The sequence below is a fragment of the Coptis chinensis genome, chromosome 1 (assembly GCF_015680905.1).
Source record: "Coptis chinensis isolate HL-2020 chromosome 1, ASM1568090v1, whole genome shotgun sequence".
NCBI lineage: Eukaryota > Viridiplantae > Streptophyta > Magnoliopsida > Ranunculales > Ranunculaceae > Coptis > Coptis chinensis.
The window spans coordinates 19377081-19390298 of record NC_141456.1 but is presented as its reverse complement, the minus strand read 5'-3'; the positions used below and the strand labels follow the sequence as shown (position 1 = coordinate 19390298).

At 36.1% G+C, this 13218-nt stretch overlaps 1 protein-coding gene and 1 long non-coding RNA gene across 2 annotated transcripts; both read left to right on the top strand.

Annotated features, from left to right (window-relative positions):
• Nucleotides 1–1640: 1640 nt before the first annotated feature.
• LOC147522714 (uncharacterized) lies at nucleotides 1641–3998 on the top strand. Its single transcript, XM_086594867.1, has 7 exons — nucleotides 1641–1959; nucleotides 2064–2146; nucleotides 2289–2297; nucleotides 2390–2552; nucleotides 2770–2820; nucleotides 2916–2992; nucleotides 3237–3998. Exons 1-7 carry the CDS (start codon nucleotides 1709–1711, stop codon nucleotides 3803–3805), a joined length of 1203 nt encoding a protein of 400 aa, XP_086450993.1. The 5' UTR covers nucleotides 1641–1708; the 3' UTR covers nucleotides 3806–3998.
• A 7656-nt stretch (nucleotides 3999–11654) lies between these two features.
• Nucleotides 11655–12169, top strand: LOC147522713 (uncharacterized). Its single transcript, XR_015195518.1, has 2 exons — nucleotides 11655–11786; nucleotides 11888–12169. It is a non-coding gene; the product is annotated as an uncharacterized LOC147522713 (long non-coding RNA).
• Nucleotides 12170–13218: the final 1049 nt, after the last annotated feature.

The following is a 13218-nucleotide window of genomic DNA, read 5'->3' as shown; positions in this document are numbered from 1 at the left end:
AAATTTTCCTCCTAAAGATCCGGCTATCATATAGTATAGAGAATTATGGTGAGTATTCATCAGCTATTAGTGTTGAGATTATAATCCCATATTTAGTTGTCTAAAGTCTAACCAATCAATCTGGCCGCTCCACTTATCACCAATTGAGACCTTTTAAAGTTTCCAAACTTATTATTATATTCATTTCGTTATTTGACAAGCTTCGAAACATGTTCTAGTAAGGTAGATCTCGGAGCTGTTATGTTGGAATGGCCCATATGAATTAGATCAAAGTAATCAAACAGATGTCTATTCAAACACAGTTACAATTGATCTTTTTCTTTTAATAGCCATGACAGATTTCTGTTCGCATGTCTGCTTATTAAGATTTGCACTTGACATCATGGTTTATAATTTTTTGTGATCAGAGACATTAAGCTTATTCATGGATATTATATTATTAAAATTTGGATCCACCGATTAAGTCTTATGTCAAGTGCGCTGCCTATGTCACCCAACAAATAAGAACTGAAGAACATGTTACAAATATGGTCTAGTGCACAATCCAAGTTTGGTATTCCATCAGCAATTTGAAAGAACCTTAGCAGTTCGAAGCTCCGTACTCTCATTCTCTTTAATTAAAGAGCCCTCAGGTACAGGAACTGGAATCAAACCAATAAAGCAGGCTTGGTTTGTTCACGCGTTGGGCGAAGAATCCAATGGCAAGCTACATAGAATTTATCATAAAGATCCACAATACTAAGTTGTATATATCCCACAACATTTTGGAGCTTTGACTTCTAGTAACCAGACACCAATTTGTCTTACTTAAAAACTTGTCCTACATATTCATTAGTCTAACTTTTACCTTTAAAAATTCTCCCTTTGTTTCTTTCCTAATAACTACTTTCAATGTCCTTTTCCTAAACGATTGCAAAGTGCGAAAAAGGGAGTTGAATTAACTTTATTCGGCTAGTAGAATTCATTGGGAAGTACATGCCACTATGCCAGAACAGAGATGGAAGTCTCATTTAATATGATATGCTGTGTTAATACAAGTTTAGTGTAGTAAAATTATATTATTATTAAGTAATAAGTATAGAGAGAATGGAGATCAAGAGAAACGATAGTACGGCTTAATTAGTTTCGGCTGGGCGACTTGTCCCACCTGTCTAATGACTCACGCATAACTCTAACAGTGTACCCCAAGTCATAGCAATTCAACAATGTTGAATTTTAGTTGGTGGATCATGGAATCCATTATTTTTTCAATTAAATTCATTTAACAACATAAAATTTTAATGGCTTTGCATGTGGTGTATATCAATGGATCTATTGAAATGTGTGATTATCAGAGCATTGCTTATTGAGATTTGAGAGTAATATGAATGGAAACTGAACTTTGGATGCTTTAGGACATACTCGTTGTCCACCTTTTTTTCCTATGATTCTGTTAGACCGAATGATGCCCTTTTGCTTTATTTTAAAACTAGAAACCATGATCAAGCCAAAAAGACTTCCATGACTGAAACGTTCTGAATGTTCACGGTATTCATTTATCATCGATGAACTTGTCTTTATTCCAAAGTCGCACTTTAAGAGGAAAAACAAAACAAATAAGTACAAAAGACAATTGCCATATATATAGACACATGCATTAGTTTCTTTACAGTAAAGCAAACAATTAAAGAAAAACACTTCACATGCAACTGGGAAGGAACTAAAAGAGATGGAAATGGAGATGCTGAAAATTAAGTGTGAAGCAATGTGTGGAAAGCATCTTTTGAGCATGGATGATGGTGTGGTACGCAAATGTGTTAAGAGAAGGCGAAGAGAACCCATTGCAAATCTTAATGTCTTTGATCACAAAAGAGGAAAAAAAATGCAGCAGCAGCAGCTGCAACAGCAACAGGAAAATATTGACCAGACTACTACCAACGCTACTTCGAAGAGAAGTTCCAAATTTCGCGGGGTTAGCAGGTTCGTAGTAAGCTTGATATTGTCCTCTTATCTTTATTCCTTATTACATACTTCCATTTTTATCGTTCTACTAGCTTACATTACTCTGGCTATAACAACCTCAGACATAGATGGACTGGTCGATTTGAAGCACATCTATGGGACAAAGGTTCTTGGAACACAACGCAAAGAAAGAAGGGGAAACAAGGTAACATGAATGTAAATGCTTGTTTTTTCTGTACTTTATTTTGTGTAAGTTATCCACTTCACTCTAAACTTCATTAGATACTAATTGCTTGCATTTCTTGTGTTCTTGGATTGTGCTTCCCATTTGATCTTGGCTTCAACAGTCTATCTTGGTGAGTATACTGATTCTATTTCTTCATCATTTTGAAAAATGATACTGAATACAACAGAGAAACTAAACATTTTAAAATGTGTAACTTATCAGGGGCTTATGATGAAGAAGAATCTGCAGCGAGAGCTTATGATCTAGCTGCACTCAAGTACTGGGGAATGGCTACTTTTACAAATTTCCCGGTATCTAGCTATGAGAAAGAGATTGAAACAATGCAAAATTTAACAAAAGAAGAGTACCTGGCCTGTTTAAGAAGGTATTGAACCTGACTTTCCCTTCAAATATTTACCAAACAGCCTAATGCATGGAAGTAGTCATAGTAACAATAACCTCCTCAGGGAAGAAGATATTTTTAGTTTCTTCCGTAAGCTTGCATAACAATAATAACTTGGGAAGGGGGTGGGAATAAAATCTGACATTTAAATTAAATTTACTACTGTTTAGTTTTATAATCACATTTTCGGCTTTAACAGGAAAAGCAGTGGTTTCTCAAGAGGTGCATCCAAGTACAGGGGAGTTGCAAGGTATATTTTCTCCTTCCCTTATATATTAAATATTGATTTTCTTTTCTTTTACAGAGTGTAAGAATCTAAAGGTTATAAGTTCGGAATAAATACAGACACCATCATAATGGAAGATGGGAAGCAAGGATAGGAAGGGTTTTTGGAAACAAGTACCTCTACCTTGGCACATACAGTAAGTTCCAACTTCCACACACTGTTCTGAGTATTCCACACACTGTACTGATCACTCAGCTAAAGTCCAGAGCTACGTCATAAACGCTCTAGTTCATGTGTTGCACATCACAAACATGTATTGGTTGTTCAACAGATGAGCCAGTAGTCCAGTATATGGCGGTGGATAAAAATGCCTTATCCTTGATGTTCCTGAGAACTGGTTATCATTGCATGTCTCTCAATTGATTTGATATCTGTTGCAGGTACTCAAGAGGAGGCTGCTCGTGCTTACGATATTGCAGCAATTGAATACAGAGGGATAAATGCTGTGACCAACTTTGACTTGAGCACATATATCAGCTGGTTAAGGCCAGGGGCCACGCAACCAACCGAACCTCTGAAACAACAATCAAGTGATGAATCCCTTGTTGCGCCAGAACCATCATTTTTCTCTGCAGTTACTAACTTCGACTCATCTCAAGAGAAGAAGCATGTTTTCCTGAAAAAGGACTCCGTCAAGAAGTCCTCTTCATCTACTGCACTTGAGCTCCTACTCAGGTCCTCAATATTTCAAGAACTCGTGGAGAAGAATTCTTCTAGCTCAAGCGAGGATGAAACTGATTGGGAAGACTCGAGAGAGCAACAACAGGCCAGCAGTGACAAGCAATACAATGCAATCTTCTATGACAGAATTTCTGACTTTCCATATGTGTACTCTGACGGTAACTCGTTGCTTAGCGAGTTTGATGGAAGTGAGAGTCCAAGCTATTTGTTCAATCAAACCGAGCAATTCCTCTGGAATGGTGCCTTAAACATGTCCTTTGTGAATTAATTACGGTTTTGCGACTAGGCATAGGAACCTCTCCCTCGTATATTTTGTGCATATATCTCTGTAAATTATTTACAGTTTTGTGATAGACCCTCTCCCTTGTATATACTGTAAATATATAAGTTAAAAAGAGTATAAGTATGTATATGTTGTATATAGACCAGGCCTGTTTAATAAAGCTTGTTTGTTTTTTTCATTTCTACTGCCCTCCAATTTCTTATATTCCTTTTTGTTTTAGGGTGGCAACCTCCCCTCTTCAACCGGTGGCTTTGTTCTCTCCCATAAGAGCATTCCAAATGCAAGCAACTTTTTTTCACCTCCACGTAGAACTATTTCCCCTCTTTGCTACCTTTGTGGTGAAAAACAAAAAAATGTTGCCCAATGCAGAGGTGATTTTAAACCTCGGACAGAATGTTTGATTCCGTCTGAATGTAAAAATCGAAAAAACGAGCTGGACGGAATGAAACATCCCGTCTTAAGTTAAAAAAAAAACCGAAAAAAAGTCGAAAAAACACGCGAGACGGGAATGTTTCATTTCGTCCGGAAAAAAAAAAACGAACAAATTTAAAAAAAACACACGAGACAAAATAAAACATTCCGTTTGAAGCTCACAACTTAGTGAAAATCTCAGTAGCAAGTGCTACCCTCGTTGTGACTTAGTTACAAGTCACTGACTTTGTCACCCTTGCATTGGGCAAGGGTTTTTTGGTATTCAAATGTGAAAACTCTCAATTTCACTTCATAGTGACTTGCATTGTGAATACTCTAATATATAGATTGGTTTCAATAGTCTGGGATTCTCCCCTGTTTTCCTAATTTAGCAATTTTCTTTTGTATATATACTAGTATATAGCCCATGCCTACAACACTATTTTAAATTAGGCCCAAAAGAACCTGAACCACAGAAAGATTAAAACCCAACCCATAAAACGACGAATGCTACCACCAATAGGGTGAAGTTGATGGAACTCAAGAAGTGGAAAGAAGACAACAAAATATTAGCACAATATACTTCGACTATTGAGCCAGAAGTTACTAAATACTTTAAGATAATGAAAATAGAGATAATTCGTCAAAGGAGAGAGAGTGAAACGTTTGGAACTCCGAGTGATGCTTCTAGTGGGGGTGATGCTTCTACTAGTTAGATTAATTTCAATGGTATTAGCTCTTTCATTTTCATTGTTATTGTTAGTTCATTTCCAATATTGTAATCCAATTTTAAGTTTTAATATAATTTTAATTTGAATTTTCGAGAAACAATATGAAGTTAAACATAGATAATACTCAAACTATAAAACAAACATAAATAATACTCATTAATAACATATATAACTCTCATACTACATTCCCTGATATGCATATTGCCAAAGGTGATTGATGAGATCAACTCTTAGTTGAACATTAGTTTATCTGCTATGAATTCGACGAAGTGTGTTGAGTCTTCTTGCAATTTTCTCATGTCGATTTCCTACAACATGCAATGCGACTAGGGGGTCCCAAGAAATGTCACTTTGCTAATCTTCAATATCAATCTCTTGTTCATCCTCGACAATCATATTATGTAAAATGATACACATTTTTATTATCCGATTAATGTCATCATTACTCCACATTCGCGCCGGCCTCTTGATTATCCCCCACCTAGCTTATAAGACACCAAATGCACATTCGACATCTATTCGACACACTTCTTGTATCTTAGCAAAGAATCTCTCTCTTTGAGTTGTTGGGTGAGGGATTGTTTGTACAAGTGTAGCCCATTTAGGATAAATCTCATTGGCTAGACATTAACCCATTTTGTATTGGGGACCATTCACGGTGTAATTGCAACGAGGAGCATCACCATGCATAAGATTGTCAAAGAGGTGAGAACGTTGAAGCATGTTGATGTCATTGTTTGAACCCGTCATACTAAAAAATGTGTGCCAAATCCACAAGTCTTTATCGACAACGTCTTCCAAAATTATCGTAGGTTTCTTTTTATGTCCTATATGTATACTTTGTCATGCCGTATGACACATTTTTCATTGCCAATGCATACAATCCAAGCTTCCAAGCATACCCGGGAAGCCACAATTTTGACCTTGTTGAATTAGACGTTGAATGTCTTCTTCGTTTAGAGTCCTCATATATTCTTTTTCGAAGACTACCATCACGGCATCACAAAAATGTCTCAAGCTTTTGAAAAGAGTGATCTTTGCTATTTGAACGTATTCATTCCATGCATCTGCACTACAACCATATGCAATCAAACAAATACAAACAACCACCTTTTGCATACCCGACAAACATTGTTTTTTAATGTCATTAACCTTGTATGTAAAGTACTTGTTATGGTCAGGGACGACTTTTAAGATTTGGAGAAAGAGATGGCGTTGCATCCTAAACCTCCTACGGAAGATATCAAGAGGATACTTCGAGTTTTGCACGAAGTAATCCTTCATAATCCTATTATGAGCCTCGATTCGATCACGATAAATGTACTTTAATTTCTGTCTACCGGGGACCGAGCCTCGATGATCACGAGTGGCTTCGTGCATGTCTTGCAACAACGAGAAGATATGTAAGAATATGTTCTCATTGTCATTCACCATGTTCTCTTCTTCGGATGAGGAGCTTGATTCAACATAGCGAGAAGAATAAACCATTTTGAATGTGAGAAAAAAGGTTGTAAAGTTGAGAATAGTGAAGTTTTGATTGTACCCAATGATGCAAAAAGTGTAAGTGAAGGAGAATATTAGAAATTTGTGGTCTATAAAGTTGACACAAGAAATAAAGTTGGTGGAATGGATGGATGTGATTGAAACAATAAATAGAGTTAGAACAATAGATGGATGTGATTGAAATGGTATAAATGAAGTTGGTTGAGACTGTGAGGGTTGATGATTGAGGCTTGAAGCTTTGATGACAAGTAAATACATGTGAGTGAAGAACTGGTTGAGTTTGGCTAAGTATAAATCGTGTTGAGTGTCTGGATGGTCCGTCCATTTAATTAAAATGGGAGACAGACGGTATAGTTTCTGCTGTTTGCACACAAATTACCAACAGACGACAGAAACTGTGTCGTCCGTCCCCCGACAACTTATTTTGGCAATTGCTATACAAGGCCACAAATTTAGTTGGGTTTATCACACCAGCCATATTTAGGACTTGATAAACACCAAAACTGTAATATTAAACCCCGAGAGACATAGCATTTTGGTCGATTATGTGTTTAATAATCATGTAATAATTATATTTGCGTACTTTTACAGGTTTCCGCATTTAAAATAAATATAATGATAAAATGTGCATCGAAGTACGGGAATATTGGAATATTTGAAGTTTCCCATTCAACCCTAGTGAGCCCAACAGAGCCTGACTAGAGTCGAAGTTTCCAAAAGAATAGAACCAGTGCAGAACAGGTCCACATATAAAGAAACAGCAAACTTTCGAAGCTCAAATCGGATAAATCGGGGTGTCGACGTTGGCTAGTGAACCGCGAGGCGACCGCAGGCGACAAACTCTACTTAAAGACGAAAGTTGTAAAAACTCCAAAATCGGCGCCACCACTGGACATACTAAGTGGACCCACTCTGCAGGCCCAGAAGGCATGACGAGTCAGCATAGGCAAGTGGCAAGTGATGGTTTTAATTTGGTGCCACCTCGCAATATAGAAGACACATACCAATTCAAACCAGGTGGTTTGAATTGAAATTAGCTAAAGGACGAAACCTTAATAAGGTAAAAGACAAAATTAAAACTGATAAAAACAAAACTTTGATTCTCAAAGTTTTGAACGTTTCAATTAGCATAAGGCCAAAACTCAATTAAATCATTCACGGGTAGCCTTCATATATCAGCCTATATATATGAGGGGGTGGCCTTCATATATTTTTCTTCAGCATTTTATGCTCTAGCTTCCGCTTAGCAGTAGTTAGTTTTAATTCAGCACTTACATTCCGTCATTTACTTTCCAAAGAGCTTAAATAATCGTAAGTCATTTTACCCTTAATAAATGTCATTTCTTTTCTAGTGTAATTCGGTCCCGCATTTATTTACTTAATGTATCTGCAAGTTTTATTATTCCTTCAATGACCATGAGCTAATCCCCCCTCCTCGGGGAGGGTTATCCTGCTCGTGTGAGAATCCGAATTGACTCGTTAATATTCTATAATCACTACTTAGGAATTAGGCATAGATTAGACATTCGGTCTCAAAATGACTAAGATCTGCATAAATTTGGAGGCCGATGCTCGTATCAGTCTCGGGCGCGACCCAAAATGTCTCGCGACGCGACTCTATGGTGTCAGACAGCGCTCCAATTTGTCCTAGCTAATGTGGAATCGAGCCAGGAGCTGAAATAATATTCCAGAGATGAAATATTAGTTCAACTCCTTATGCTAGTGTGATGCAGCTCAGAGATGTGGGCATGCGCTAGGGATCAATACTTCGGCGTCGCCTCTCGAACACGCGAGGCAATTAGAGATGTAGTGATGTGGTAATATAAACTGTTAAAAAATGATTATTGCATGAGTATGATTAACTCTCTCCCTGTTTCTCTATTTTTGTTTACCCACATATTACTACACCAAAACAAGATATTAGTAACGCACACTTTTTTTGTTCCTAACGTTTTTTAGGTGTAACTACGTTCCTAACGTTTTTTGGGCGTTAAAATTGCTAATAATGTGTTACATTAATTTTTCGGGGTTTGAGAATTAATCAGTAACGTATTTTAAAAATTTTGTTTTGACTGGAAACCGTAAAGACTAAAGTTAAGATAATAGAAAATAAAAAAATAAAAACCAAAATTATAGAATTTTGGGATCGAGGGAAAAAATGAAAAAGTCGCGCTCTTCTCTTATCTCTTGTTCCATCTAAACTAAAACCGGCTGATATATTTTTCCATCACCCTCTCTCTCTCGCTCAACATAATCAACACTTCTTGCCAAAGATCCGCCATCCGGTAGTTTTTCCTTCCTTCACATTCTTCTTCTATGGTTTGACAATTTTCATCATCTAATTTCTACTTTTTTTTCACACTGATTGGTGTTTAATCAACAACTAAAATGAATTCAAGTGCTAGTTGCTTCAGTTATAACCAAAGGTATGATTTTTATTTTGATATCTTGTATTCTTATGTAAAAATTCGATTATTTTCATATATTACGTGTTCTATATGTGTAATTCTGGTGGGTAGGTGTTGGAGTTCATGATTTAAGTGGTGATATTTTTTCTTTTCCTGGTTTCTGAATTGTTCCTCGTGTATAGATTTTTCTTCAGTCTTCACTCGTGCTATCTCACTACTACTGTTTAAATCTAACGAATTTCGATTTTTTCAGTAACCTAACCTCTCGTTACTATACTAAGATGCGAAATTTTTAGTATCTTCTCATCTTGGTGCACTCATTTCACTGTTATACTGCGATTTGTTGTAAAGGTATGATTTTTATTTTATATTTTTTTGCATTATGTTTTTTTAATTAACTCTAGTAATTTGGTGGTATGTTCTGCAATTGTGCTCGTAATTGTGCTCGATCTTTATTTTCTAATTTTCCCTTTTATTTTTATTTTCTGATTATGAAATGATGTGATCCCCATTCCTGAATTTTGTGTTGTCTGCAAGTTACTTATGTGGGATTGGGTGTCGTATTTACCGATGTGTAGGGGATTAATATTGGAAGATCTTGTATTTAAATGGGATGCCGTGATTGAGGCTTAGCTTTTGTGTGCTTGTAACTTGGGTAGTGTGAATCTCTCACACCACCACTATTATAAATAATATAATATTATTGTTTTGTTGATAAAAAGAAAAAAATGATAATAAGACTGCTATCCCTTGCTTTTGCTAGCACCAGAAAAATGTAAGATGTCTGAGTAGCTGAAGTGTCCTATAAATGTTTCTAGACGCCATTAGTTTGAGACCTTGGTTAGATAGAAATTTGGGATATAAGCGGTGATGATCTTTGTTTGTTACTCATAGTTGTAAGTTCCATGGCTATATTGAGTTGCTTGAATATTTTCTTTGTACTAGGCACGTGTTAAATGGTTACCAATTTCTTTCTTTTATTGTTGAATAATATTTGTTTACCAATTTAATGGTAAAAATTAAAATGTAGGGCCCCAGAGCATGTTCACCTAGATGATTCAATATTTATAGATAGTGCTAAAAGTCTGGGTTAGTTGGAATATAGGAAAATAGTATTTCTAACCACCCCACCACAACTTCCCTCAATATTTACTTATGCAATTATCTTTTTTAAAAGACATTGAATCTATTACAATTATTTGCTCTTTTGTGTTTACCCATTTGTGTTACTCACATAATGTTTCAATCAATTCCAAAAGAATGAATGACAACAGACTTGGGAGGGTGTACAGGAAGGGGGTGTCCCATTTTATTCAATTTGCTTAAAATAAGTTGTTTTATTTATAAGAAATAGGTATTATTGGGTTTTAAAAGCAACTGTGATTTTCTTAGTGGTTACTATTTAAATAGGCTTGCATTTTTAAGACTTAGCCATTCCCAAGTGTGCCAAAGATCATATATTTGGTATGACTTGGCCATTCTTAGTGGTTAGAATCATCCATTGAATTTTAGTATAGGGATTTGTATACGGATTTGGCATGTATCAATGAATTGTCATTTTCTTTTTTACTCGTATTTACTTGCAATATGAGATGCTAATTCATTTATTGTATACTTTCTCTATATCATTTTTGCAGATGTCCAATGCGATTAATCATTGGTCTTGGAGCGAGAACCAATTGATTTCTGATTGGTACATAGGTATGCACGACATTAACATGGCTTTTATCCATCATTTAAGTTAGATGAAGTGTCTAATTTGATTATGTTCTTAACAATGGTAGGTTTACTTTATCTGTAGTACATGAAGGAATATGAGGACTACTTGATGCATGACAATCACCTTATACTATTCTTCAATTGTTTAATAGCTACTTCTCACTTTGTGAAAACAGATGACACACAACATAAATTGTGTGTGTGTGTGTGTGTGTGTGTGTGTGTGTGGAGGTGGTCATGTGCTTATATGTTATATTGCCTTCAAAGTAAAAGCGTTTGAAATCAAATTAGTTCAGTCACCGAGCTTGAAACCGGAGTTGGCGTAGTTCTTTGTTCATCCGTTTGCTAGGTGTATTGTTCCACTGTCAGCTTCCTCTAAGGGAACTCTACTGATGATCGTTCCTCACTTTCAACTATCTCACGCCTCCACTCCGGTGCTCCACGCCTTCTCTCCACTCTCAAGGGCACGTTCCTCCACTCCAAAGGTTCGCGTGTAAGTTGTTCATATAGAATGACTACTTGTTTGACGGGATGTTTTCAAGAGAATACGACACATCGCCATCATATTACCTTGATTGCATCACTTGAAACCTTCTAGGGTGTGCGTGCTTGTACCTATGCTTTTAGTAATTGTTTGGTGGGGAGAAGATATGCATCTGTGATCTTTACATAAGCTTGATGCTATTTTATGTGTTTGTGATTGTTTCACGTTGCATTTTATGCTTACGCTTTCTGCATGTCTCGAAATATTTTTCTGCCTTTGAATCTCTCACGGACTCAATGCGGGTTATCTTGAATGATCCTTTCTTGGGAAAACGTGTTGAAGAAGGCAACTTTACTACAAGATACCTTTGAGGGATGAGTTTCGAAAATGCCCGTGTTTTCATATTTGAAACTTAGTGCAAATACATCGGTGCATTGATATAGGGTAATTAAATGCGACTTGAAGAATGGGTTTTATATGTAAATTAGTTTCACTTTGTTCGCCTAGTAATTTGTGACGTGCAGAAATTGAGTGTCCATTCATCTGTCTTTTCATTTATATTATATCCGAACAACACTTGCGGAAAAGTTGAATATGACTTATGACGAGGCTGAAAGATGGATAGTGAATCTTGTGCGAAATTCAAAGCTTGACGCAAATATTGATTCCAAGTCGGGAACTGTTGTCATGGAACCCAATCATGTGAATGTGTAAGTGTTCAACTGGTGTTCCTCCTGCTAAGCATTCATTTGCGTCTTTGTCGGCTAGCCCTTTCCAACTCACTCCCTTTCTTCTCTGATCTGACTTGCAGGTACGAACAGATTATTGAAAACACCAAGGCACTCTTTTTGCGTACTTACAAATACGTTAATCTCGTTCTAGAATCTGCTCAAGTACAAACTGCTGTATAAGGTGTCGTGTTTGCGAAAATTTCTTGAAAGCTCCAAAGAATTGTTGTGAATGATTTTGTTTGTTTTTGTTTACTTTGTTTAGCTATTTAACCTTAAAGAATTGTTGCAAATAGTATGATCATACCCGTAGATACACACTAGTAGTGGTCAGTAATCTTCAGCATATAGCTTTTTTTGGACTCCATGAGCTTCCTTAGTAATAATCAATATAACTGTTCTCTTACTCTTCCCATGGATTTAATAGAGTCTGTAGGGTTGTATATGAGACGAGAGAACACCTCCTTGCGTCAAATATTTTTCTGGAAGGCACAAAACAGTGTCAAAAGTAGGATCTTTGAAGACTGCTCAAGTGGAACAGTTTATTGGAGTTTGAATTGCTCATATTGTTAGGAGTATGAGACCCTGTTGCCACATTTTTTGTGAGTTTGGTTGTTGGACCAGTGAAAATAAATACTGAACTTTCCGATCTCTTGGAAGGGACAAAACATACTACTACTTAAGAATTATGCTACCATACTCTGTTTTATGAATTCCGTAGTTTGAGTATAAGGAGCTACTACTTAAGAATATGATATAAGTATATATCTATATATACATATTTGTTTTCTACTGCTCGACTCATTTTTATTTATTTCTATTGGTGTATAGGATGAAAGGGACTTTTCTGATGATACCATCCCAAAGTCATCCCTGAAGGTGCTAGTTTTGTACAAATGATATGAGAGCTTGAGTTTAATGACAAGTCCCATTGATTTGGAAAACAGTGTGTATTTCATTCGTGGCAAGTCCTATTTATGAAAGACGTTTTGGTGATGTTATTTTAATAAAAGATTATGTGATTGGATGTACTTGTAAAATTTATTGTTTATATTATGGACGATTGTAAAATACCCAAGAAGTGGGGGCATCTTTATGCAGGTTAAGTAGTCTCCCAAAAAGGGAGGGGGGGGGGGTGGTTTTGGGGTTTTTTTTTTTTTTACATATGAAATAGTTTTGTAACGGTTTTTCACCGTTACTAAGTTTTGCAATAAGTAACACAAAAAAGCGTTACTAATGTTAGAAAAGAGTAACACAAAAAAGCGTTACTAACTTTATAAAAACGTTACTAATGTTAGAAAAGAGTAACATAAAAAAGCGTTACTAACTTTATAAAACCGTTACTAATGTTAGAAAAGAGTAACACAAAAAAGCGTTACTATTTTTATAAAATCGTTATTGATGTTAAAAAAGA